Source organism: Thalia democratica, chromosome 8 (assembly GCF_965202585.1).
Source record: "Thalia democratica chromosome 8, ktThaDemo2.hap1.1, whole genome shotgun sequence".
Classification (NCBI taxonomy): Eukaryota; Metazoa; Chordata; class Thaliacea; order Salpida; family Salpidae; genus Thalia; species Thalia democratica.
Genome location: NC_139172.1, coordinates 30,600,232 through 30,628,128, shown reverse-complemented (window position 1 = coordinate 30,628,128; position 27,897 = coordinate 30,600,232). Strand labels below are relative to the sequence as shown.

The 27,897-nt window shown below is 31.2% G+C and overlaps 1 protein-coding gene across 7 annotated transcripts; it reads left to right on the top strand.

Annotated features, from left to right (window-relative positions):
* Positions 1–27,635, top strand: LOC145843384 (uncharacterized). 7 transcript variants are annotated; one of them, XM_082950850.1, is made up of 28 exons: positions 1–70; positions 314–374; positions 3,304–4,525; positions 5,063–5,342; positions 6,335–6,472; positions 9,898–9,924; positions 11,102–11,240; positions 11,701–11,845; positions 13,319–13,434; positions 13,657–13,808; positions 14,105–14,256; positions 14,555–14,720; positions 15,709–15,834; positions 16,043–16,144; positions 16,529–16,600; positions 16,762–16,832; positions 17,021–17,073; positions 17,348–17,427; positions 17,700–17,883; positions 18,350–18,458; positions 18,827–19,000; positions 21,384–21,527; positions 21,667–21,771; positions 22,039–22,317; positions 22,718–22,903; positions 23,631–23,792; positions 25,667–25,708; positions 27,500–27,609. In XM_082950850.1, exons 3-28 carry the CDS (start codon positions 3,311–3,313, stop codon positions 27,503–27,505), a joined length of 4,425 nt encoding a protein of 1,474 aa, XP_082806976.1. In that variant the 5' UTR covers positions 1–70; positions 314–374; positions 3,304–3,310; the 3' UTR covers positions 27,506–27,609. The 7 variants fall into 7 exon arrangements, with proteins under 7 accessions (XP_082806976.1, XP_082806977.1, XP_082806979.1 ...); XM_082950851.1 differs by having other exon boundaries at positions 3,304–4,528; positions 11,105–11,240; XM_082950853.1 differs by having other exon boundaries at positions 3,304–4,528; positions 22,039–22,311.
* Positions 27,636–27,897: the final 262 nt, after the last annotated feature.

Genomic DNA, 27,897 nt, shown 5'->3' with positions numbered 1-27,897 from the left:
AGATTTTTAAACTTTTAAAATAACACTAAAGTTTTTTGTCAAAGAACACAGCTTCAAACAACAAACCAAGGTGAGATTGTTATTGACTTTTTATACTTCAAATAATTTTTTTGTACAAACAAGAACTCAAATAAGCTTTTTAAGTAAATTGTTTTTCTCCTTTCCAAAAAAACCTGCAAAATTCAGTTTCTTGGCACCGCTCACAAGGTCTCTTACGATTGATTATGTGTTTAAAAAAAATTTGCAGAAATTGCTACTTTTCTTAAATTTTTGATTTTATTTAAGTTTGTTAATTTTAACTTTAACATTACAGCATACCGCGTGTAGAAAGCAACAATATTTGGACGCACAAAAGCATTCGGTCAATTGGAAAGGTGAGCTCAAACTATTCAATTTTCATTAACTATTTAGCTTATTGAATTTTTTTTTATTTGTTTTAGTTACCAAATAAAGTAATTATTATACTTACCCACTAGCACGGTTTAAATTATTTATAAACTAAACTATAACAAGCGTAATTAAGTTATGAAAAAAATTGTAGTTTAAAAAAATGTCCATTTATAAGTTCGACTGTATGACAAAGTACTTGAAAACATTAATTTCTTAATTATAGTTTTATATTTCAATTCAAATTAAATAATTGGTTTAGTGTTACAGATAAGATATATTAAAAAAAGTCATAATTAAGCCATAAGGGTCATATAATTAAGTTTTAATATTTTGAACTTTGCTAGTCCTTACAAGTAGATGTATAAGTACTTAATCTGTCCTATAGTTTAGTTATATTGTATATTTTGTTACTTTCAGTTTGGATAATAAAGTACGGACTGTTATAAGTAGTTTTATTTAGACTATATAATTTATAAATTATCAGTTAAGATATGTAATTGTTCTTAAAATAAGAACGCAACCGTCAATTAGCCTTGGATCTCAGAAATTTCTCGCATATTCCAAATTTAAAATTAAAGCTCTTATGCAACAAAATTTTGGTGGAAACTTTTGTTTCTTTGAAACCTTTTAACAACTAATCTTCATTGCTAAATATGCTTAAAAGCTCATTTAGGCATTGAAATATTGAAACCTACGGAAAACAAGATTATGCAGTTGGAAACTTGAAAAGCAATTAAGAAATGATTGTTAACACATTAGTTTCAGAAAAGTGCATTAACAGCTTATTTATTAATGCGCGCTTACATAAAAACTTTAAAATAATTCTTTAAAAGTCTTTAATTGGAAAAAAGAGTATTCAAAGTTCGGCTTATTTAAAAACTTTGGATATATGAGAAAAATCGCATCAAAATTTTTAGTTTCAAATATTTTAATTGAAAAATGCACAGTAGTTACAGCAAGGTGTGTGTATAGCTGGTACGCGGTATTTGTATTGCCAGTAACTCGATACTTTGAATGCTTCCGTTAAAAATCACCCAGTAATTATGTTAATAAACTCTTTGTTCGACATTCAAAAACTTATGAGCTTTTGTAGTGCAGACATTAAATGTAAAAATGTTGATTTTTTCAGCAAAAACTGTGCCCTGAAAATAAATTAAAAAAATATTTTGTTAGACTAGAAATAAAAAAATAATTTATTTAAATTATACTTTTTTTATCCGACGAATAAGTAATATAAAAGCTTTTTAAAAAATAATTTTAACAAGCCAATACCAGTTAACTTTTAACGAGAGTCTTGAAACAAGTAAAAGCCTAAAGTCTAAAAATTGTTTCACCACGAACACTAAACCGCTTCGAACTGAAACCAGCTTTCTAAAAATCAGCAAACCGAAATAAACCTTTGGAAAGGGGAAAGCCGCATTTAAAATTCACAAAAGTTTTCTGAAAAAAAAAAAACTGCCCGACGAGCCGCACGGCAATACTTCATCGCTTGCTCGCATTGTGACGTCACGACTGAAGCGAGATCTTCTGACGACTTCCTCTCTGCGCGCGGCTTCTTATATATGTACTGCATGTGTACGCTCAATTAAAAGTTGCCCAATTTCGCCTCTCTCCCCGTGATTTTGTTTTACAAGTTATTGAAGTGAATTTGAAAGATTTGATTTTAAAGAAACGAGTTTTCCTGATAAGTTTTAAATTTTTTTATGCTTTTTATTTAGACACTGGCCATCAAACGATTCCCAAATAAAGTTTTATTTCTTTTAGTCTGATTTAAAAAATAAAATTAAGCCAACCTAAATGTTTTTTACCGTTTGTTTTTAATAACATCGTAATATTAAGTTCATTTAAACTTTGACAAGTACTAAAATCTTTCGTCAAACTACTTGATAAGCTATTTTAAGCAGTAGTCTGTTTTTACATCTTAGTTAAAAAGTTGTAAAATTTGTCAGCAGCCTCTCAGTTTACTTGCTTGTTTTGGTCCTGTTTAAAACAAGTTTAAATAAAATAACAATGACCAGCAACACAAAAATGCTACATAACTATGTTGTTGTTTACCAAAATGCAAACTCTAATTCTAAGCTTCAAGTCTAAAGTTTTTTGAAAAATAGTTAAAGAAAAAGCTTAAAGTTACTGAAGTATAAAACAGAAAAAAAGCTTCAAAAGTGAATAAGGTTTTAATAATTAAAATAAAAACTTAATGTTTTTGTTTTAAGCTTAGGCATTATTGTATTTTTCACTTCAAATCTTTACAAAAAATATTTCACAGTAATTTTCACAGTTGCTTGTAAGTTTAATTCAAAACGTTTATCGTAATATAACTTTATTTTTCACTCACTTTTCTAAAAGTTTGTTTGATTTTTATTGTAGTTTCTACTTGTAAGCTTATCAGTACACCAGTAAGATCGAATAGAAGAGGTACATGCTAAATTAAATTAACAATTAATTAATGTTATAGATAAAGATATAATATGGTTATATCTATTTTAAACTTAAGGTTGAATCCTAATAAAATACAGAACATCTAATCATAAAGTATAATACATATTTTGCATTAGAAACAATATCATTAAATATAGTACAAATGATATTAAATTAAAAAATTAATTAATTCAAGATCAAATATTTCAACTTTCTAACTTTTAAGCCCCACAATTTCTTCTCATTGAAAAAATAGTAGTTAAAGTTACACATTTAAACTGTAGCTTAACTAAAGACTTATTATTTATAAAAAAAAATTAAATATGAATATATTTGTAAATGTGTGTGCTGGACAAGTTGTGTTAGTTATATTCATAAAATATAGGATATACAACAACTTAGAATAAATATACTACTGATTTAAACCAATTAGTTCACCTGAAAATACTTTATTGCACTATGTAATGTGAAAAACTAAAAATTAATTCTCAACAGTTATTGGATGAGCAACGAACTGTCGTCAAACCAACTTCCCTATGACGTCACAATGACGCCCGCGGAAGACAACCAATCAGGAATAAGAAGCGAGCAAATGAACCAATCAGAGGCTGGCAAAGTGAAAATGGAAGTCGGGGAGGAAAATGGCGCCACGGAGCGTCCGGCCCCCCTGAAGGAGAACGGGGTGGTTGCCATGGAAACGGACGAGGGTGTGAACGGAAGGAAAATTCCCAATGTCGAAATAGTAAAAGAGGCATTCGAGAAAACGAGCACTGAAAATTTTCATGTCAACGAAAACAAAGATAAAGTTTCTGTGACGAGAATAAAAGAAGAAAATGTTCCTGCCACAGGTGATGTTATTGGAATTGTTCCAAGTGGAGAAAACAAAACAAACGGAGAAGTCGAAATGATTGAAGAAAATAACACAAACCAAGAATTGAGCACAAACGAGGAAGATAAACCAAATGAAGAAGTTGAGCAGGTAAAAGAAACAAACAAAAACGGAAACATCAAACCCGGTAGAAAAGTCAGTTTGATCATAGAGGAAAATAACACAAATGGAGAAACAGAAAATAACACTAATGGAGGAGAAACAGAAAGTAACACAAATGGAGAAATAGAAAATAACACAAATGGAGATCTGGATTTAAATCTAAATAGAGAAACAGAAAGTAACACAAATGGTCAAACAGAATATAACACATATGGAGAAATAGAAAATAACACAAGTGGAGATCTGGATTTAAATTTAAATTTGGACGATTCGATTGGCGATCTTCAGATAGTCGAGTTTGATGATGATGATATAAAGCCAGAGATAAATGATGTTGACCAAGAAATCACAGAGACTGCTGGTGCAAGCCAAGAAGCTGATAATCAAAATGAAGCAGCCAACGAAAGTACAGAGACCATTGACGCGGCCAATCAAAGACAAGGAAGCTTTGAAACAACAAATGAAATCGTAGAAAACGGCGCAGAAACAACTGAAACGATAAACGCCATAGAGCCGTTTGTGCCCAGAGAAAGGCGAAGCGCGACCACCCGGAACGTGCAAAACCAGAAACCAGCCAATAAGAGCGCTTCAAACGTCAAGCAGGAGAAGGCGTTCCAGCTGCCGAAGATAGCGCCGAAGAAGTACAAGAAGTCGGATTACATTCACGGTTTCGGAGATCTGGCGGACTTCGAGTTTTCGGCGGAAGTCTTTCCCAGGCTGGCCGAGGTTGTTTGTTTTATTTCTAATTTGAAAATTTAAAAAAACAAATGCTATTGATATATATTTTTGAAGGTAGCTTATTGTTAACTTGTTTTAATTCTTTGTTTACTTAGTTATCAATAAAAGTAATTAGTTTGTTATAAGATTACTAAAAAGTATTTAAATCTTAATTTGTAGTCGAAACTTTGCACAGTTATTAAAAAATCCTAGCCTTCTTCTGCTACTTGGCCAATGTTTGGCATTGGTATTTAATCTACACAAGTAACATCTCGAAAGATAAGCTTGACTTAAAAAATTTACAAAGCGTTTTTCAAAACCAGCAGCAGTTTAGCTTGCATTAAATTTATGGAACGTTTATGTTAGCATCTTTATTAAAAATTAAAAAAAAAGAAATTTGGAATTTAGATCTCTTGACACATAAATTTTTTCTAATTTATCAACGGAATACACAACCGGTGTGTGCACCAGTTGAAAAATGAAGTTGACCAAATAAAATTTAACAAAATCAAGTAAGTAAATATATTACATCAACCGACCGAACAGACCGTGTGCACCGACGACCCCCACCTGCTGATGGACAAGACCGGCCACAACGTGTTCATATGCAAGATATGCGAATTGAACTTCCCGACGCTCGCCACTCTCAACGAGCACTTCAACCTGAAGCACCCCGCCCTGTGCCACAGCGCCACCACCGGCGAGCCCCCGAAACCCGTGGTGACGGTCGAGCGCGAGGAAGAGGAAAGTTTTCCGAAAGACACGAACCTGACGCCGGAGATGGCCAAGTTGCTGGGCTTGGTGCCGAGGAAGAAAGTGAGACAAGGTTGGTGATTTCTTGTTTTTAAAACATAATTATTTATAACTTGTCAATAATTAAATAGCTTATAAATGAAGTTGCTGTCTAAGTTGTGCTAAAACAAGGTTTGTGTAATGACATTTATTTATTTCTTAAAATTTCTTTTTGATTAATAAATGTTTCCGAATAAAGTTAGGTGTTAATTTACATAACTAATAACAAAAGATATATTAGAATAATTTTTTAGTAAGTTGTATAAGTAATCTACTGCACATCTTCTTAAAACTAATATAAAAAGTCGCGACAAATCGAACGAGCTAAAATATCACGAGTTTTGTAAAGAAGCAAAGAAAATGTCAGCGTGCTAAGGATTTTTTCTTCGAAAATCTTCACTTCGTGCTAAGCTTGGCACGCAATCTTGTCACGAGAAAAAACGATTTGCTACCAATAAAAATTCGTTTTTTTAAATGAAAATGTATAGCAAATTAACAGCGACTCATTCGTGTTACAAATATTTAATCACAAGTTCGTAGAATTTTCACTCAGTATCTTATTGGTCTTTTTGTTATAAGATTTTGGATTATTTAAGTCCTTTTTTTGTTGTGGTCACAGCTGTTGTTTCTTTTGCTTTTTTGGACCTCATTTGCACTTCTTTGAGAAGTTTTCAGTTTGTGCTCGCAGATTTACACTCCTATTTAAATTTTTATTTAACATCAATTCTTATAGATTTTTTTGAATTTAAATTTAATCTTATACTAACACACATTTTTTTTTATTTTCTTTACAATCTTTATACTCTATTTTGTCGATACCAACAACACAACTAAAACCATACAAAGTGAAGTTAAGTTATCAAGCTATTTTAACATGAGCTAGTTAATTAACTTTTTGTTTATTAACTCAGAACCAACTGAAACAGTAAAATTTCAACAAACAAGTTGTTTTTATACATACAAAACCAATAGAGCCAATAAAATTTTGTGATTTTTTTAACATTTATCAACTTTCCATTCGCACAGAAACCTTTGTGGAGCCGGTGCGTGCAGACATCAGGTACGGCACCAACAACGACTACGTGCTGACGTCACCGCCGCCAGGATTCCACAAGTTGCCCGGGTGGATGCGAAACAAGGAGGACGGACAGATTGTCGTTCCTGGTTTGTATTTTGAATTTATACAAAAGTAGCTAAGCTATTAGCAGGTGTAAGTTATTAGTAGGTGTTATCATTAACATTATTGTCCTAGTTTGATAGTTGAATATTTGACGAGCGGTTGGGGACAAAACCAAATTGTTTATCAGATAGTAAACTGTAGTCAAAAAGGTGATTTGAAAGTTTTACGGATATAGTGTGTTTAAAAATTCCAGAAGACCCACTAGTTAAAGACTTAATTGATAAAATAATTAAAAGTTGTATTAATAAAAGTAGATAAGTTATTTTTATGTGTGCCTGAGTGTTATCTGTAAAATTAAAGTATAGCGGGTTGCAACCAGACATTATATGCAGCTTGATGTATCTTTTCATATATGAAACGAGTTGGTGTTTTAAGAATAAAGTAAAATAAATAAACAGTGCATGGACCAATTAATTTTAACCTGGTCAGCTTAAAGTATATATTATAATTTTCAGTAAAAAAAATGTACAACAGAGAAAAATGGCAAGTTATGTAAAAGTAAATAACATTAATTACTAGTTTCTATGTACTTACTAAAGTCATACCGCTTGGTTTGTTGGGAACGGATAAATTGTTTTGCTCCTGGTTATTTTTTACTATACATAAGTTAACTAAAACTAAAGTAAATGAATTGAATTTAAATAGATGCAATGAGTAGATTGCGGTTTGTTAAAATAAGCTTTTTATGAACCATAGTTAATATAAAATATTATTTGTTGAAGTAATTATTAGTTAAAAAATCAGCCCGGTCAATATAATCTGGACTGCATGACGTACTTTATAACGTGTAAATTGTAAACCAGTAAAAAGCTGTAAAAAGTAATTAGCAGCAACAATAAGGTTCGCTAAATAATGTTTTAGCAAAAAGTTAATTTGATTTTTCAAACTTGATAATTCTAGGACTTATTAGAGCTTTGTTGTGCTAAGTTTAAAAAATACACAAGCATCTTAAGTCTGAAATAATGCCACCGCAAGTTCTTAGAAAAACGGCTCAGTATAAAATTCTTCTGATTGTAGGCACATTTCAGTTTTTAATTGGCTTTTGTGTTTTTTCTTCAAAGTTACTAAGCTACTATCATTTGAATTATGAGGTTGTTGATAAATAAAACATTTTGTATGTAGTTTGAAGCTAGTTAGATCATGACTATACTTCTGTAAAAACTAAGTTGGGTTGAATTCTTTTTTGACATTAAATATATACTATACAAACCTGATAAGCAAAAGTTGTGAAATTTTGATACAGGTAAAAAGATTAAAAATGTAAAAAAAAAAAAAAGTATTCAAAAAAGTATTTAAACTTCTTTTGTATAGCAAATGAAAATTGCTTCGTTGATGACAAATGCTTTCAAATTTTTCTTTCTTCTAACCAAACTGCATCCCTGATGTTAAATAGCCCGAAGCAAATTTCATCTCGTATATTTTAAATGATGGATCGTATCTTGATTTCTTTTTAGTGCTACAAAATTGTTTTGTGAGTCTCAATTTTTTTACATTCTTGAGTTACAAGATTTAGAATTTTCTTACTTTGAAGTATTTGTAACTCTAATATTCTTAAACAAAAATTTTTTTAAAACTTATTGTGTTTTATGAGATTAATTGATTGGTAGTTATTTGAGAAAGTTTAACAAAATGCGTAATATTGTAATGAATTTAGTAGGGATTTGTATAAAATTTAGTGGTTTGGTTGGTTTAAAATCACTGGGAGTTCGTTCGGAAACACCGGTCTACGTTGTAATTTTACTTTTGCTTTAAATTTAAAATAAACAAAGACTTAATAGAATCTAGTTCGCATACAAAAAAAATAAGAAGCATAGATTCGAAATGTATTCTGCTTTTAAATGTCACGATGATTAAAATGACTTATTCCTTTGGCATCTACAAAATAAGTGTAGCTATATTTGAATATTTGAGTGAAACCTAAAGTTAAAGCTTTAACACGTTGAAGTTAATAAATAATTAAATGTATAAATAAAACAACTTTATTTTGTGTACTACGAGTTTATATTATTAAATAAAAAGAAAAATATTCGTTCAAGTATTAAAAGTGCTTTAAAAAGCACAAATTTGTGTTTGAGTTGAAAAAAGTTAGTAAGAGCAACTGGCATTAGCAGAGACTTTCATCCAAACACACCTGTCGTGATAATGCTGAGAATTGAACGCAAATTTTAAAAGTTGCTGAGTTCAGCATAATTTTAAGTTTGAGCGCTGAACTGCAATTTTTCATCGACGCTTTCAAAGTCTGGAAGCGAGAACTTGAATGTCTTCTCAAAACTTTAGGCGTAGTCTGTTGCAGCGTTCATAAGCTCTTATTAAAAAAAAATTGTTTGAGTTTACATATTACGCTTGTATTTGTAGCAGATAAAACTTATCGGTCAATAAACACATTGATTATACTTTTACTCAATAAACCAAGGTAATGATGGGTAATTTCGTTTTTAAGTTTATTGATAAGAAAAATAAGCCCACTTTTTAGTGATATCTACAGTTTAAAAGTTATATGAAACATTTAACGGAATATAAATTTAAATGATACACGATAAACTTTTAAAACGTATTGTTGATGTGTTGCCGGGCTCGAAGGGTATCAGAAGCTTAAAACTGTATAACTTTTACAATTCCCCGAAAAATTCAAAAATATTGCCAGCTTCAAGCCATCGCTTTTTGTGATCTTCTGTTATAAGGTTAAATATTCATGCGCGCAGCAAGTTAAAAGAGGCACAGTTTCTCAATTCTTTGGCGCTCTCAAGCGTTTTAGAGTCTTGTGCGTGTGCAAAACGGAAAACTTCTGCTGAACGCTTAATTGAAAAATTCAGCTTTTCTATTTGTTTGGGAATTAGCTCAGGCGCTGTATTACAATTCAAACTTTTTATTAGTTTTGTTTCTGATAAAAAAATACTTTTGGCTTTATCAAAAAGCAGTTTTGTGTGTATTAGACTTTATAAAAATTAAAAAATTTTCCTTAATAGTATCAGAAACATCTAATTTTCTTTGTGAGCAAGCTCTATTACTTTAACAATTAAGTCTGTATGTGTGAGTGAATAAGTTGAAAGTTGTTGTTTAAATACTTATGTTTATGTGAAACTAAATTTCTTCTTTTGTTAACAAGTTATGTTTGTGATGAATGTAATATTTGTTTGATAAACTTCTTGCCCTTATACAACAAAAATCTACTTTTATCTGTTAATAAGCTTAACCGTTGTCTTTTAATTTATATTTAAAAGAAAAATAAAGTTTCTAAGAATTTTTCTTTTAAGTTATGTATGATAAAAAAATGTTTCAAAACACTTTGGATGAATTTGGTTTTGTTCATCTTTAAGTTTATAGATATTAACATTTTTTGTAAAATAAAAAAGTTTAATTTAAACCAAGCTCGAAAGAAATTAAATAATAACAATTATTTTTTAAACAGAAAAGAAATACATCTCTCCAAGTGCAAGTGAGTTCAAATTAGTATTATTACTTTATTAAAAATAATTTTAATTGGTTATTAAGTTACAAAAAAAAAGATTTTTAATGTTAGTCATTTATAATACGTGTTTTTTATTTAAGTTTAAAAAATTATTAAAATCTTTTTAGCATCAAGTACAACTTAAAAAAGAAAATTTATCTTTGTTTTCAAAAAGTTTAATTTTGTTATAAAAGTAAAAGTAAGTCGAAGCAAATTCTAAAACTATATTTTTGTACAAAAGTGTATACTAGAAGGTCGAACAGAAACAAAATAGCAAAAAAAGGTAAGAGAAGAAATGAAGTAGCTGAATGTAGTAAGACAAATTTGTTTGTTTTTAAAATAAGTATCATTTAGTTTGATCCCGTGCTACAAAAAAAGGTATAAATAATTTCGTTTTTGTATAATTTAAAAACTGGGTACATTTTTATCATCAATTAGTTTTAAACGAACAAATGTGATTGCTTCAAAAATCCAAAATAGTTTGCTTAATTTTAGTAAGTGCAAAAGGCACCATTAGTTATGAACAAATGTTTGAAAAAGAGGTAGTTTTCTCTTTAAATTGATAGTTTTAAACGTGTATCTTATAGCGTTATAACTAAATTGCGACATAGAAAAGGGTTTTCTCTTTTAATGATATTTTTAATGGTGCTTTAAAATCCGTGATCTTGCTTGTGAATTGCAACACAAAATTCTCACGGGCTAGTTTTAAATTGGAAACTAAACTTGTCATGAGTTCCATCCACTTATTTGTGAAACTAATCGGTTTCAACATCAACATTTTTTATAAAATAGTTTTATTAATCGTTTTAACACAGAAACACAATTTTTAATGTTATTGGTTTAAAGTAGACTGTAAGACGCTTTACCCAACCACAAGTTTTGTTTAGTTTCTCCCCACAAAAACGTTTAGTTTTTACCATTCTCCCGTTGTTTCAAAACCAGAAACTAAAACTTGGACTGTATCAGATTAAAAATTTACTTTGTTATTTTGTCGCAATTTCCAGCAGCACTAGTAAACAAGCAATCAACCTTTTCAATTAATAATAAAGTACAAAATATTAAACTTATAGAAAAACAATAAAAACGCCCATTATCACAGCAGTTTTGCGACATAATTATATATATATATTTTCCGACTCAGTTATATACATTATAAATATAACAGCAGCACCGGTGAACACTGCGAACCAGCAAGCGACCGACCTCTCCCAGTACAGCGTCAACCTTGTGATAAGGAACAACCGAAAAGTTTACTGCTGCCAGGTGTGCGACTACGAGTCTTTTGAGAAAAGCACCATACTCAGGTGCGTTGTGTTTTGATTTGTTATAATAGTGTACAAACAATTGTATGTAGTTTAATAAAAATGGTTTTTTTATAAGAAAAAAATTGTTTACGCAATAACATAAATTGCTTGTGTTTTTATTGGTTTTAAACATTGTAAGAAAGTCCATATCAAAGGTTAGAAATTACTTTACAATAGTAATTAGGTTTAGTAAGCCTGTTTTTTTACATACTAATAGTTGCAATATTTGTGTAGCAAACATGTTTGCGGAGATTTGTTGGTGTTTAATAAAAAGCTTACGTTTGCATATTTTCTTAACACAAAACGCAAAACTATACAAAGCGAAGAAAAAAGAGACGTGTCAGCTAAATATTTTTCTTCACTTTTTTACTGTGTTTCGTTTACTTTTACCCAAAATAAAAACATCTAAAATATAAGAGTGTCATCATCACTTGTTCAAAATTATTTTACATTATTTCAGGCACCACCGCACACACACCGGAGTCAGGCCGTACAAGTGCAAGATGTGCGATTACCCGTTCACCACCAAGGCGAACTGCGAGCGGCACATCAAGAAGCTGCACATCGACGTGCTGAAGAGCACCGGCCAGCAGGCCAAGGACCTGGTTTGTTACGTTATAATTGATAAACTTCGAATAAACTATACAACGACTAAAAATAAGCTTGACTGGTTGTTTAGGTTAAAGATTGGTTGGTCATGATATTTTAATTGATAATTTTTGACTAAAGTAAACAACTTATAAAATTAAACAATTATTAACTCAATTGATTATTATTTAGATTAAAGATAATTGGGCTAAAGATCTAGTCAGTTTCAATGTCAGTTTTAGGGTTGTACGAATCATTAACTTTTTGTTTGGTTTTAAAGGTCGAAAAAGTTATACAGTATGTTTATAACATCTGTATTAAAATAAAGCGTGTAAAGTAACTGTTTGAAACTACATTGAATTTTTTCAGAAAAAGGCTTCAGTGGTTATTTAAACTTAACTTAAAACTTTTACAGAGTATGATCAGACATCAGTATAGTGTTCTTAAATACTTGTGTTTAGTTTAACTCTAAAAATTAAGACTACATTTAAACAGGTCTTATGAATGCTTATTAAAAATTTTCCTTTAAGTTCCAAATGAAAGTACTATGAGAAAAATATACAAAATCTTTTAGTTCTGTTAGAATTGCTACAAAAAAACTATTAAAAACTTTTTATTACAAATATTGCATATGATTGTTTCATTCGTTTAAAAGCAACCTTTTTATTGTCCCGCAAAAGCCTAAAGACTAAATCGCGAAACTTTTTGTAATTTGTATGTGTGGAATATTAATAACATGAAATGTGAATCACAAAGACTTTCAGCTTGCACTGGCTACTATTACGTCACAATGAGTCACTTCCGGATGAACAATGGCCTTTCTCGCATCTTCTTCAACAATTTTTTTTTGTTGAAAGTATTTTGCGGTTTTGACTCTTTTTTTTAACCGCTTTTTTAACTCAAAATGTTTTAAATTCAGGTGCATACATAGGCTTTTCTCTAATATTTATTTAATAAAAAAACATCTTGCAAGCTTATTGAGATTTACAAATACTAAAATTTATTAACCTGATTTTTTACTTTAAATTTTAGGCTGTATTTTATCACTTTAAAAAATTGAAGCAAAATAAAATAGATTTCTCACTTAAAGTATTTTTCTATAGATTTCTAAGCTTTGTAAACATTACAAAATTTATGCAGGTATTTTTATTACAACACTGTTGCAACAAAGACTATTAGTTTACATAAAAAAATTGTAAACATTACATTGAGACAATTTGAAACTAAACTTTAAGATATTTTTAAACATTATTTGACATTCAAATGTCAGAATTTTATAATCTTAACATTGATCGTTAACACTTTTAAATGCTCGGTTTTCACAACAAGTTAATTCAGATGTCAAAACTTTTAATGCAAAACCAAAATTTTCCACTGTTGAATACTCAATTTCCACAACAATTACTAACAACTTTTGTATCAAACAATTCAATTCAAAGCTAATATCTGCCACTTGTTAACATTCAGTATTCACAACAACAACTATGCAGGTATCAGAGCAGCACGATGAAATTCGCAAATTGAAGGAGGGGCATTACGTGGTGAAACCTGAAATTGTTAACATGCCCAACGGAACAACTCCGAGGCAGAGGCATCGGCCGTACAGGTTTGACTATTGGTTTGCTGAAATTTTTTTATCAAAATAAGTATATATAAGATGAAATGGTTGATGTACATTAAACATAAGCAAATTTTTAATATTTTTTTAAAAGCTTGGTATAACAACTCGAACTTTTACGGTTACAGTTTAGTATGTTTTTCAGTACAAAGCTTGTTAAATTCAAACAACTCAACTCAACTTAATTTAAATAAAAAAACATCCCCACAGTTCGAAGTGCCGCATATGCGATCAAGTGTTCTCCTCTCACCAGCAACTCGTGCAGCATTTGAAGCAGGAGCACTCGGTCGAGAACGACGTCGATTCCCATGTCAGGGTATTACCCTCCACCCACCACATGCACACCAGGAAGGACAATAGCGGTTTGTGACGTCATATATGTATTTTTTTAGGGCAAATGTTAACGGTGTTTGAGTTGGCTTGATAATATTTTGATAAGTGACTTTTTATCAGTAAAAAGTAAAGGTGTGGTGCAGGTACAAAAAAGTGAAAATAGTTACTAAAAAACCGTGCTAACCATTAATTTTTGTTTTATATGCCTTTTTAAGTCTGAGTTTTATTTTAAACCCTAGTAACTTTATCACCCGTATCTATACTAAAACTTTTAAAATTTTCGTCTTTCATCACAAACTTTTAAATATCTATTAACTACTATTAGCAGAGGCAAGTAGAAGCAGCAGATCAAGCACCAGGGTGTTGAGAAAATCAGTTGACAAAATATCAACAGACACCAAATCGTTGCTTGGAAAACATCAGTTCCTCAAAGAAGGACACCTCGCTAATTACTTCAACAAGGATACGAATGATGTGGTCGGTTTGAATTGATTACATGATCGAAATCGTTTAAAATTCATTACAAAAGTATTTCAGAATTATTTTTTGTTGTTTGTAAAAACTTTTCATTTTCTTTGAATTTCAAAAGACTGTTTTATCAAAATATTTCGTTTAAATAAAAATATTTTGGTTCTAGAAATTTATATAAAGAAGCGAATGTTCATTCTTACCTAATAACTATTCATCAGAATCACGACACAATAAAAAAAATTAACAAAAAATAATACTTTAAATACTTGAGAATTTTAAACAAAATAATCATAATCATTATCAGTACCAAGACACGATGAAATCAGCAACCATGATGGAGGTGGTTCACCTGTGGAAAGCCCGTCCGCTGATTCCGTTCGAGAAAATAAACGCGTTCAACGCGGCCACCAAGCAGATGAGGAGCATGTTTGACAAGGAGTACTCGCAAGTCGTCGGCTGCGTTAAAAACGGTTTGTGTGAAAGTTGAGTATGTTTTATGTTAAATACAGTTAATGTTGAGTTTGAATAGACCATACTGAAGTAAAGCACTTTATTATACTTGATAAAACTGTGTTTTTTAAGGGCAAAAAGTGCATCCGTAAGTTTAATGCTGGGTTATTCGACAACAAATAATTATTAAAAGGTCCGATTTTCTCAAGTAGTAACAGCAACCTATGTTAAAACATCAGGTGTATTTAAAATTAGTTTGTTGTTAGAATTCCTTTCTTTTTGGGGTTACTAGGGTAAGTTTGATTTAAATCAGGTGCAAATTATTCTTGTTTGGGTCAGAAAATGTGATAGTTTGTTCAAAATATATTATAAAACAAAAGGCTTATAAATTTTATATAGCAAATATTATTGCGTTTTCTATAATAAAAACAAAATTTTTAAATATTTTTTCCATGCTGATGTGTTAGTTTTGTGTCATGGAAATTTCATGATGATGTGTATTGCGTTGGTATTAACACAAAAGCCTGACTAATCTGATTACGTGTAAAACAAGATGTTCGCATGCTTTCAAACGTGATAACATAATTATTATCCACTTCCTTAGACGCCTCATGTTTATTGCTTGTGCGTAAATTTTTAATAAAGGTGAATGTGAATTGTCTTCAATATTAATAATTGAAAAAACTTCAACTTTACACGACCTTTATGTATTTGTATACATTGAATGATAAGCCAAATTAAAAGTTTACTTATTGATATATTTCACCATTTAAATTTTTTATCAACTATAAAAGATATCTAAGAATTTTTCAAATGCTAACTTGCTAAATCTTAAAACAATCAAAAACTAAAGCAGGCAGAAAAGGTTTAGGTTTTTAGCACATTGTTGTTAATAACTCAAATTTTAAAATCAATATTGTTATCTTACACCATCAAAGCCATTTAAAGCAGGAAAACATTTGTTAACTTCTTAAATAGCCAATCATAACAATTTATTTGTATTTTCAGCCAATCAGAATGTAGCGCAAATGAGGTCGAAGCTCTTCTCCCTTCTGACGGCTGCGGCGGTGCAGCAAGTAAATTTGAACAATCAGCCGCAAGGAGGCAGTAGTAAGAAGAAAACACCGCAATCAGGTAGTCGAACAAGCAGTTGAGCTTGGTTTTATTTCGTGTAAAATATATATATGTGTTAAAAAAGTTTTGTTTATTTGAGCTAAAAGTTTTAACAAGTGACCTATAAGTTGTTAGAAATAATACACAAAAAAAGCAATTTAGCTTTATTTCATATATTAAAAAACTCAATAACAGCTGAAAAGTAGGTTTAAAGGTTAAAAATTCACAGGATTCAACTTCACTTCAAACGCTCACCTGTCAACATCCACTCAAAACAAACACACTCAAGAAGTTCGAAACAACAGGAACAGCATTCCGTCCACGTCTGCCGGTATTTTTGATTTACTTTTTGTTTTTGAGTAGTCTTATCAGAAAAAATGTTTGAAAATAAAAAACTGACCCTAAAACTTCTACAAGAATTAGAGAACCAAAGTTTTCTGTTGGCTTTAAAGTTAAATAATTAGCTAAGAACACAAGTTTTGTAAGTTTATTTGTTTGGGTTAGAAATTAGTAATTGTTTAGTGAAAAGTTAATAACTTTTAATTAAAGTTGTGAAAGATTTTTTTTACATCTTGTTAGTCAAACAAACTTCCTTTTGAAAACTTGAATGAAAAAAGCTAAAATTTTAAGTAGATATCTAATTAACGTTCTTTATAGTTTTAAAATTATAAAATATATTAAATAAAATTAAGTAAAATATATTATTTTTGTACAGGTGCTCGTTTCAACAATCAAAAAAGCTACCCGCCAATATTGCCAAAGCAGACTGCGAAAAACAGCTTTAAAAGTTAGAAGTTGTTATAATTAGTTTTGTGCAAAAATACGTTCTGGCATTTCCTCCTGATCTATTTAAGAAGAAAGCTTAACTTTGAATAAAATAAAACAAAACTAAGTTTGATATACTGCTACAATTAGTGCAATTTTTTTATAGTTGTTTTAATTTTTAAGGTACTACACATTTGCTTGAAGATTTGAAGAAGCTGAACAACAGCAGTTTCATGAGCCAGAACTACATTCAGGTATTTCAATTACATTTAACATATTTGTTTTTACTTATTTGTTTGTACAGTTTTTAGAATTATAATCTCAATTGAAATATTTTCAATGGTAACTCATACAAGAAGCCAGTCAGTATTATTTTTCTTAACAATGTTTTGTATACATGTGTATAAACGTTTATATACTTATTATGTAATTGATATTTCAGTCTTCGATGGACGCCATATTGCCACCACCGTCTAGCACTTTATCAGCTAAAAAGTTAGTTTGTCAATTACTTGTTTGTTTTTTACAAGTTGCATTTTAATTAATTAGATTTATCATGAGAAGTTAAAAATTGGAAAAACCAAAATAAATTTACTTTTTTATAAAATAATGTTTATCCATCAAACCTTTTTTTCATTCAAAATTATAAGAATGTCTAACAAACTTAATACTATGAAGTACAGTGACAATTGTTTGTTTCCTTAAGGTTAAAAATTTTAATAAAGTTTTATGTTTAAAAGTTCAATATATAAGAACAAAATACAATCAGGGAGAAGAAGCCGACGAAAGCGACTTCGATGAAGGAAGTTTTGGCAAACAGCCTGCCCACTATGATCAACATGGGCTCAAGTTAGTGTTTGGTTGTTGTTTTAATTTGTGTGATATAAGAAGCCCACTAGGGTCAACAAAAAAATTGAGCAATTTTGATACGTTAACATTGTTTTATGAAACGTGTCGTAGTCAAATTAATAAATACACATGATCATTTCCTCTTATCAAACATTTTACGCTTTTATATGACGTCACAGAGTTTTTCATATACTCATCCCCAATTGACAAAAAACAACATGAACAATTAACCTAACCGCTAAAGCGTAACAATCACGTGACTACATCAACAGGGCCTTCCCCCAGACTGACCAACATGGTCACGGACGACGTCGGAGCGCCGGGGGAGAGGAGGATGAGCGAGCAGGTGAAGTGCCTGAAGTGCATGCGGAGGTACTGGTACAAGTCCGCCCTGGTCAAGTGCATCCAGGGACACATGGGGCTGCGCGGGTTCAAGTGCGCCCACTGCGACATTAGGTGAGAGTTTTTTTTATAAAAAGAAATAAAATAAAAATGTGCAATTTAAATATTTTATTTCCTGCCAGGTTTCGGTGGTTAATAAACTGTTTAGTTTGCTCATTTTTATTTAAACAGCTGTTTGCATTTCGGTATATCGAGAAGTTTTTTTAGTTTATACAAATAACCGTATAGTTTTTTTATGATAACTGTTGTGTGTATAAATGCGGTATGTGTTGGTGAAAGAGTGAAAATTTTTCATTAAAAAGTTCAAATAGATCTCAGCTAAGTTAGCGTGGCTGAATGAAGCTTATAGGTTGGCTGACTCTGTATCAAAAAAAAAAACTTTGCTTTTTGTTAACTACCATACCAAACATAATTTTTTTTAACTTTCAAAGCTCAAAATTAAACTACGCCAACCGTTTCACCTGCGTGTTTAAATTACAAATAACTAAATATAAACTCACAATATTTCATATGTTCGCAGGTTCACGGTGCGCAGTAACCTGCTGAGACACGCCTACAAACAGCACGAGATTAAGAGGGACTCGCCGAACAAAGCTGACAGTGTGGTGCATCTCCCGCACGAGGAACAGGTAATAATACGTATGAGTAAGTCATACTTGTATTTATTACATTATCACAACGATTAATTAATTAACAAAACGGATTCATCTTCCACACGAGGAATTTAAAGCGACAGGCGCACATTTAAAGGTTTTTTATAGATATCTTGATATGATTGTACAATAATTTATTCGCCGAACAAAGAGTGTTCTGTGGCTCGCGAGGAACATTTGTTAAACACAAACATGATAAACTAACTGAAAGCGTTGATGCAAGATATTAAAACACTGCAGTGTCCACAGGACGAGGTGCAGTTTGAAGAACAATTTTTTGTTTAAATTAACAAAATTCATGATTTAAATAATATTGAAATAATTATAATGATGATAATGCACAGGTCCAGTGGCAGTTGAAGGAGGCTAGGATTGAGGCAGACAGGTTGGTGGGGGAAAGAGATCAGGTTGCCATGGAAGAAGGCGAGGTTGCCATGGAGCAGGAAGACGTTGCTAGGGAGGAAGATCAGGTTGGTAAGGAAGCGGAAGATGATGAAGAGGTTGGAAAAGTCCAGCAGGTTTGTTAAATGTTTTTGTTTGAAAATTAATTTTTGTTGAAAAAAACATTCATTTTTTGATGGATCGCATGATAAAAGCAATGTTTAAACACAATTAGGCAATTGAGTTGAAATTCACAGCGCTGGTTGTTTTAACCAGGGGCATGGGTTGATCAATTTCGTTAGCTCAATTTAGCAAGTGTGTAATTTATAAATAAAAAAAGTAAGTTCCCGCAAAAGTAATCTTAAATTTGAACGAAAGTTATTTTAAGCTAAAAAATAGTTAAGCATAAACTTAAAGTTTGAATAGGGTAGGTGTGAAACTGTATAAAAAACATGATATTAATGAAATTATTTTGGCTTAACACTTTGTACACTTTACTAGTATTTTTATATTTTCACCATACTGTTTTTTTTATAAGTTTGTGTTTTTTTGAACCCAACTGCATTATTGTAATTAAAACTGTTTTCAAAGATCAACAGGCTTCAAATATACAATAAAAAGTCAGACACTTTTAAATAAAGCTCTATTTTAAACTCCATTAAAATGAGTATCAAAACATCATTTTTTTAAAGTAAAATTTATGTAAAAACTTGATATTAAAAAATCACTAAACTTAATTTATTTTTACTATACACTTCAACGGTTAAGTCTTCGAGCATGTAACAGCTTGTAAGAAAGTGTTTGAATTATTCATACGAAAATTTTGTGAATGTACGTCCCCCAACTTTGTATGTTATATTTTGATTTTTTTTTGAAACGTTAGTACACCAACCTTATAGTTATAGATAATTTACATCTTTTGTGTGTATTCATATACTAGTTACCCGGCCACGTGTAGTTACACACTGCAAGTTTAATGCAGTTTGTTCAAGCAGCATTTTCTAAGAGATCTTAGTTTTATTTTGCATTTGCAATCAAATAAGTTTTAGCGAGATGAACAAAACATGGTTCGTTGAAATGTTAACGAAATAAAACACCTGGTGACAAATTGACAAAAGTTTGAATTTTAAAGAAACCTCGGTTGTATGAAATAAAAACTTTTTAAGAAGTAATTTAATTTTAGTTTAAAATAATGCTTTTTTTAACTTAAAAGATTACTGAAATTAGAAATAATGAATTAGCGGTGTGAAGATAATAGAAATAATTTTAAACATTTAGTTTTACGCATCCAAGTGTAAGTTGTAAGGTTTTTCCTTTGAATACTTTTAGTTATAAACTTAACTAAAGTTGAAAAGCTTAAAAAAAAAAGTTTCCAAGTCAAATAAAACGGTGGTAAAAAAATTATATTTTAAAATTTCTCTTTGTAACTCATCGATGCATTTTCAGAAACAAGTAATTTTAAAGCACTTCAAAGAATATCATGTTTGTGCAATTAGGTAGAAGTTTAAATAAGTTTTTAAAAGAAGTTTTGCGCAGAACGCAAGCAAATATCCTAGAAGCTTCTCTCCTCTGCCACGTGAAAACATTCTTGGCACTTTTGGCCGCTAGGTGTCGCTTCGTTTGCGAGGAGCAGCATCTTTACAGCGAACGAGAGAGAATTTCGCAGAGGCGTTCGTTTCACAGCTCTCTCTGTGCGCGCCGGAGATTTTGCTGCGCTTTTGGGCGTTCTCGCTTGTTTTGTCGAGTATTTGTGCTCACTTGTTCAATCAACTCTTCAAAGAATGTCTGATCAAAAATAAACTGTTGTTTCGTCATTAATTTGCCTCATGCAAAAACATAACTTTTGTTTGCTGTTTTGTGAGAAACTTTAAAAGTATAACTTTGTTTTTTAACTTTGCAGCTTCAAGCCAAGTGACCCCCCTGGTGTTGTCTGCATAAGCAGTTGCTTGTTTTTCGAGCTGATCAGTTTCTCGTTGTTGCGAGACAAACAAAAGAATTGCCGTTATTTGCGTAAATTAGCTTTAAATTTATTGTTGATTTAGGCTTATTACAAAAAGCTGTAAGCACAGCTTCATAATATTTTGAAAGTTGAACCCATTAAGTATAGTCTAATACAGAAGATGTAATCAGTTTTGTTCTTGTTAGTTTACCTAGCTTCTTCATTAAAGCTTTAATAAGAAATTATTTTTTCTGCTATTTTTTAATCGTATTGTCGTATTCCGTACAAAATTTTTGTTTTAGTTGTTCTCAATTAAATATTAAAATTGTCTTTAAACTAACTGAAATTAATGTGGTGTATAGTCCAATATTTATATATATTTATTTAATCTTCATTAAAATCAAATAAAAAACAAAACAACTCGGCGTCAAAATTTCCTATACTTTTAAAACAGAATAAGTTAAAATAAACAGATTATTCTGCTTTAAAATGGTTTTTATTTATAGATTTAATGTTTCTAATAAAATATTTAATTGTGAAAGTACTAAAGCTTTAAATTATTTCATATGTTAAAATTTCAGGACGAGAGTGCTTCTGAGGTGGACTCCGTGTCGGTAACGGACGCAAACGAGAACGGTTCCTCGAGCGAGAACTTCCAAATCGACAACAGCCAATCAAGCTCCTTCTTTGACTCCTTCGCCTCTCCCATTGGTGGAAAAGTTAAGGTTTGATTGAGTCTTATTTTTTTTATTTATTTTTATACCAAAGTTTGCTTTAGTTCAGTAAGAACATTGTGGAAGTAATGCTTGTGCATTGTTTAAAATTGATTTCGACTTTAAATTATTAAAAACTATTATGCAACAGAAATACTTGTGCGGAAAATGCAACGTGCCGTTTGCAAACCGCTCCAATGTGGTCAGGCACCTTTCCAAGCAGCACAACATCACCAAGGACAGCCCCGATTTCAAGGTGAGGAAAATATAATTAAAATAAATAAAATAATATTATTTACAAGCGGATAAAAGTCAATTAAAGTAAACCCGTCTCATGACTTTGTAAAAACTTGTTAAAGATTGCCGCTTGGCTTTTCGGTAAAATTAATGTAGAACATCTAATACTGAATTTTTTGATATAAAAATCAAAACGCTCCTCAATCTGATCCCTGATGTTTTCGATTTGATTTAAAAATCAAACCTTTTTCATTCATCCAGTTTTTATTTAAAAAAATTTCCACAGCAACTTCTGGTGAAAATCGACCCGACGGTGGTCACCGAGCAGCGCGGGCAGCCCTTGAAAAACCCCACCCCCTTACCAACACCGACCAGGACCACCAGGAACAGCAGCCATGACAACCAGGTGACCACGCCCCTGCAACCGGTTGCCAGGGGCAGGAGGAAGCTGGCAACGCCCTCCAGCGGTCCGCCCGCCAAAAAGTACCGAAGCTACGAGCAGGAATTTGAGGAGGAGTACCACGGACCCGGAGTTCCCGCGCACATGAGGGCGGCAAAGGTAAAAGTTAGTTTCGTAGTAGGGTATAATTTATATTAAGTAGAAAAATCTTTTGTTGGTAGTAGGCTAAGCATGTTGATGGTCTAGAAAAGTTGAATATCATGTTTTAAATTACTTGTACACAACATAAAAAGCACACAGGAGTGCAAGCGCAAGATATACAACATCAATATAGAAATGTATATCTGCAAAAAAAAAACCTGGAATCCTGAAAAACCTGGATTTTTGAATAAACCTGTAGTGAAATTATTTTGCTTAATTATAAAACTTCACACAGGAGTACAAGATACGCAACATCAACTTATAAAAAAATACAAAAATAAATATGTTATGAGGTAACAAACATATACATAAAGAATAAACTATAACAAAAGCATGTTGAAATTAATTATGAAATTTCGCGCAGGAGTACAAGTGCAAGATATGCAACATGGAGTTCACGAAGCGCAACAACGCGTGCCGCCACGTCAGCAACCAGCACAACATCAAGAACACGGGGCTCGGCAAGCACGGCTTCGTCTGCAAGATCGGGGAGGAGGAGGCCGACGGTAGCGGGGACGAGGACTCGCAGGTTTCCACTGACAACGACGAGGTCGGTTGCTAGGCAGCGTTTCGCTGTTATTGATAGGCGGGGGTTGTTGCGAGTTGTTTAAGGGTTGTAAGGGAGGGAATTTGCTTTGTAGGAAAGGTGCGGAGTTAAGTTTAAAAAATATTCAAAGTTATTAAAAGTCTGAGTTTTTATCATAATACTATTAAAGTGAAACGCTTTTGAAAAGAAAGAATAAATGTTTTGACTAACAGTTTAATTTCGACTTTTAATGTAATTAGCAAAAAAAGAGGTTTGAAGGACTACAACTTAGATAGATTATCAAAAAGTGTTTGGGTAATAATTTTTGTTCTACTTTATTGATAAACTTATTACTAAAACATTATAACGAATAATTTAATCTGTGTAGCAGTGTTTCTATGATAAATAGTTTTAATTTATTGTTTCACTTAATTTTCTGTTTAATAACAAGATTATCAGATTGTAGTGACTGTTATTGAAAAATATAAAACTCTGACCTTTCACATTGTGTTTTTAATATTTTTAGTTGTTTTCAAATGAGCGCTGAACCACAGTTAAAAATAGACGATGCATCCCAATGAATTATAAATTTTATTTGCATCCAGTATTTTTCACATTGATATTCAATGCGCTTTAGTAAGTCCACAAAACGCATAAAAACGGGCTAAAAATTCTCGGTTTAAAAAATTTCTCTCCGTACTATTGTAACGTCGTCTGACAACGAATTTATTGTGACGTCACAATTAAATAGCCGGAAGCTTCGGAGGAGAGGACCCGTCCGAGGATAGTGACGCGCATCAAGGTGCCCATAAAACCCAAGTCCAAGCCCCACATCGTCCGCGACGACCCGTCGTCAAGCGGGAGCAAGGCGCCACCCGGCGGACAGAAGAAAAACCTGAAGGCGTTCAGCAAAGTGGGTGGCGAGTGTGGTGGTGCATGAAGTTGTAGCTTTCCGTTGTTTGTGTTTTGTTCCGCAAGGGTTGCCACACGCTCAGAACGATTCAGTTAAAACTTTTTTTCTTTAAACTCTGGCTGACTCAGGTTTGTTCGAATGTTTTAAAGTGAAACTGAATGTTTTTGCTGAAACTCAGGCTAGTTTTTAGAACTTCTTTTTCTAAAAATTGTGTTTTTAAAATGTAATTATGTTATTAATTTATGTTCTAGGTGTTTCATCTTGGTTAACAGTGATTTTTTTAAGTTTTGGGTCAATTTTTTCATTTTTATAACAAACTAAGGCCAACGTAGGCTAACTTGAAGCAATTCAGAATAGTTTATGGTCATTCAGGCTGAAAATTCTTGTCACAAAGAGTAGCAACCTTGGTTTTATTTCCAGGCTTGCCACTGTTTTAATTGTAACATAAGATTTTCAAAGAGCCTTGTATATTTAGTTTGAGTTTTTACTTGTGTTGATATTAAATTGAGTACGTAAGCGCAGAGTTGTTAAGACAAAAATTATAAAATTACTGCTTTAACAGATAAAAATAAAAACTATTTTCGCTAAAAGCAATATATATATTTACAATAAAACATGCTGAATAATTAAATAAAAAATTTAAGTTTCTTTGAACTCAATAAATATTCCCATAAGCAAATAAAACAGATATGCTATACAGACAACAAATAAAAGGCGTAAATAAAATGTTTTCTAAAAATAACCCAAGTTTAAACTCTGTTAACATCAAAAAGTTCTCGGTAAAATTCTTGAGATGTTTTTGTGGCAACCCGTGGACCGCTTCATCTAGATTATTCAAAGTTGCTTGTTGTTTTTTAACACTTTTTTGTTAATAACATTTACTTAATTAGTTCGTGTATGTTGCCTTATTAATTGTACACTCATGTTTAATTCGGAGGTTACTTTTTATTATTAATTACCTTTTTTTGTATAAATTTTCACTAACATTTACTACTAACCTTTTGTAATGCTTTCTTGCTTTTGTAGAAGTAGATTTTGGAGTAGTTGCTTATATTTAAGCATCAAAAAACAATTTTTTTTCTTTACCTCTCCAAAATCAGTTCATTGTCTTGTTCAATGTTGTTTATTGTTTTGAATGTTGTTATTTTTCTTATGGCTTAAATTGTTTCATTTTGTGTGTCTTGGTCGTAAATATACTATATATAGTATTTTAAATTCGTTGTTTACACATTTTTACTCATTGTAAGTAACTTAAGGTTTTTTTCTAATTTTAACTTCAAACTTTTTAGATTTTTTATCAAAAATTTAAAAAAAAATTTTTTTTTTACTGAAACACCCTGACTAAAAATAAGAATTTATGTTATAAATGTTTGCTTTTAAATTAAATCTGATTTGCAATAGTATATTAGTCTCCAGAAAAATAATATTGTTTACTTTAAAAAAAAGTTAGTTTTTTTTTTTAACATTTTTTAATATCTTGCACATGTAAAAAAGCTGGTGAATTCACATCATCAAGTTACCTTAATGTCGGTTACTTTACACGTTGATATAACAAAGTGTTGACTGCCAAAACAAAATCTATGTCGCCTGAAAGCTGGAAATTGTAAAGTATTCGTGCTGTTTCCAAGACCGAAAATTCATGTTTGGCTGTTTCAGTGCTTTCGCTTCATTTTTAAATTATTGTTTTGCGAGTTTTAAGCCTAAAAGATGTTTACGTCCGAGTCTGTGTGGGTATCGAATTCCAATATTCCAGAGTTCTTTGGTCAACAGTTTGATATAACTGTTTTTGTCAATCAAAAAGCGGCTTTAATTGCATTTTTATTTTTAATATAACTGTTTATTTTAAGTTATTAAAAATCACAAAAAAAAAACAGACTCGAAGATCAACTGAACAATTGAGAAATAGTAAAAAGAAGGTATGTTGTACTTGAAAGTAATATAACTTTTAAAGAGTTAAATTTATATTGTAAATATATCTGTTTTTTTTATAAAATCATTTTGTTGTCGACTTGAATTGTGGCTTCGCTTCATTTTTCTGCTTATTTCAGCAATCTTTAAATTTTAACATTTTGTTTTATGTTAAAATGTAAGCTGTTTTTAAATAATTAGTAAACGTTTATTTAACATAATTTTTTAATTTAAATTGATGTTGTTTAGCACACATTAAATGTCGTTAAAACTTTAGACAACCAAAACATTATTTTTTTATCCTATTGAAACGCTGCAATTTCTTTCATGTCACCTCTCTCATTGGCTCGAATATTTTCACACTTGAATCACGTGATCTATCAATTAAAGAACCAATCAACTTTCGCGTGCGGCTTCTGCAAGCGGGTGTTTCCCGACGTCCAATCACTCAAGGATCACATTCCGGAGCATCACGTACCGCATCCGTGGGAATGTCCCCAATGCGAGACTCCCTTCACTTCAAAGTAAATTGACCAGGGACTTTAATTTCGAATGAAAACAAAAAGACTCAGATTGAAATATTTTTGCCTGGATTTTTTTTTGTTGATACTGACCAAACATGAGTCTTTATTTTGCCTGAAAAGTTTTTTTTGAAAAGACTAATCAGCATAGACCTTTATACTGCCTGAATGAAAATATTCGATCTGAATTCGATATTTTTTTTTGGAATGGGTTTTATTTTGTCTCAGATTGCAAAAGGAAATAAAACTTGCGTGGATTTAATTTTTTCGCAAAAAAAATATATTCAAAAAATTTATTTTTTGCCTGGAAAAATCAAAATCCTTATTTATACTTTTTTTTGGATGAAATCAAAGAGTCGAAATTTTTAATATGATTTATTCAGTTATGACATTTACTTTCTCATTACTGCTGTGATATATTGTTTTTTTTTTGACATCAAACTCAAGCACTTGAAGAACTTTGATTGTTCCTGTTTTGTAAAAAAAAATCACTTAATTTTTTTTTATTGAATATTGACTGTGAATCACTTATGTACTTAAAAAAAACATCATTTTAGCTCAAACTAGCAGCTACCTTGAATTTTTAAATCACATTTTTATGATTTTTAATGTTGAAATGGTTAAAAACCTTGAAACAGAGGTATAATTAAAAACTTTCATTTAAGTTTGTCGAAATGACGTATTTTTGATATACAAGTATGGATAAAATCAATCCTATTTTATAAGATCTTATCCAAAAATTGTTTTTCTCTAGCTTTACAATTAAGTCATTGCTTTTTGCATTTTTTGGTGATAAAGTTTTCTGCATGTATAACTAATAAATAAGCATGATTAAAATTTGCATGATTTTAAAAGGTTTTCTTCTAAACGTGTTCCAATTTTGCATGAATATTTTTGCATGTTTTTTATTTATTTACTTCATACTAAACATAGTAGTGTTATACTATGAATAATAATATGATCTAGAATTTGAAAAAAAAGTTTGTACAATTTAAGTATCAAGTTGAGGCTATTAGAAAATTAAAAAAAAAAATCTTAACTTAAGCAAATAGTAAATTTATTAACAAAATTACTGATTACAAATTTTTAAAAGCTCTGTTTTTTATAATTTAAACTTTTCAATATTTATAATAGTTACTTACTGATGTTTAAATTTAACATCAAGGTTTTTTATATGAAAAATATAATTTTTTACCAAGTTGACTAATAGAAAGAATTTCAGCACGATTTAACCAATATAAAGTTTTTGAAATAATTCAATACTATGACGTCACACAGGTATAACTGCCAGCGTCACATCGGGCGTCGTCACCACCGCAACGACCTGACGCCCACGTACGTGGGAGAGCACCTTCCCCACGGCAACCAAGGGGGAATCACCAGAAACTCGTCGTTCGCCGACTACCAGCTTCCCTCCCCAGCCACCTCCCTCTTCATGCGCAACCAGCCCCCGCAAATGAGCGGGTTTTTCCCCAACCCGATACTGCAAAACGGTAACATGGGTAATCCCCTGATATTCGCGCCAAACTTCTCTAACAACGCCGTGGCCCTTCGCACCTTTATGGGGTTTCCCCAATTTGGAAATCCTCAACAAGGTCAAATCTCCCAGCAGGCTCCGACGAGCAACCAATCTGCCGACGCCGCGGTTAAAAGGGAAAATACCTCTTAATTTTTTC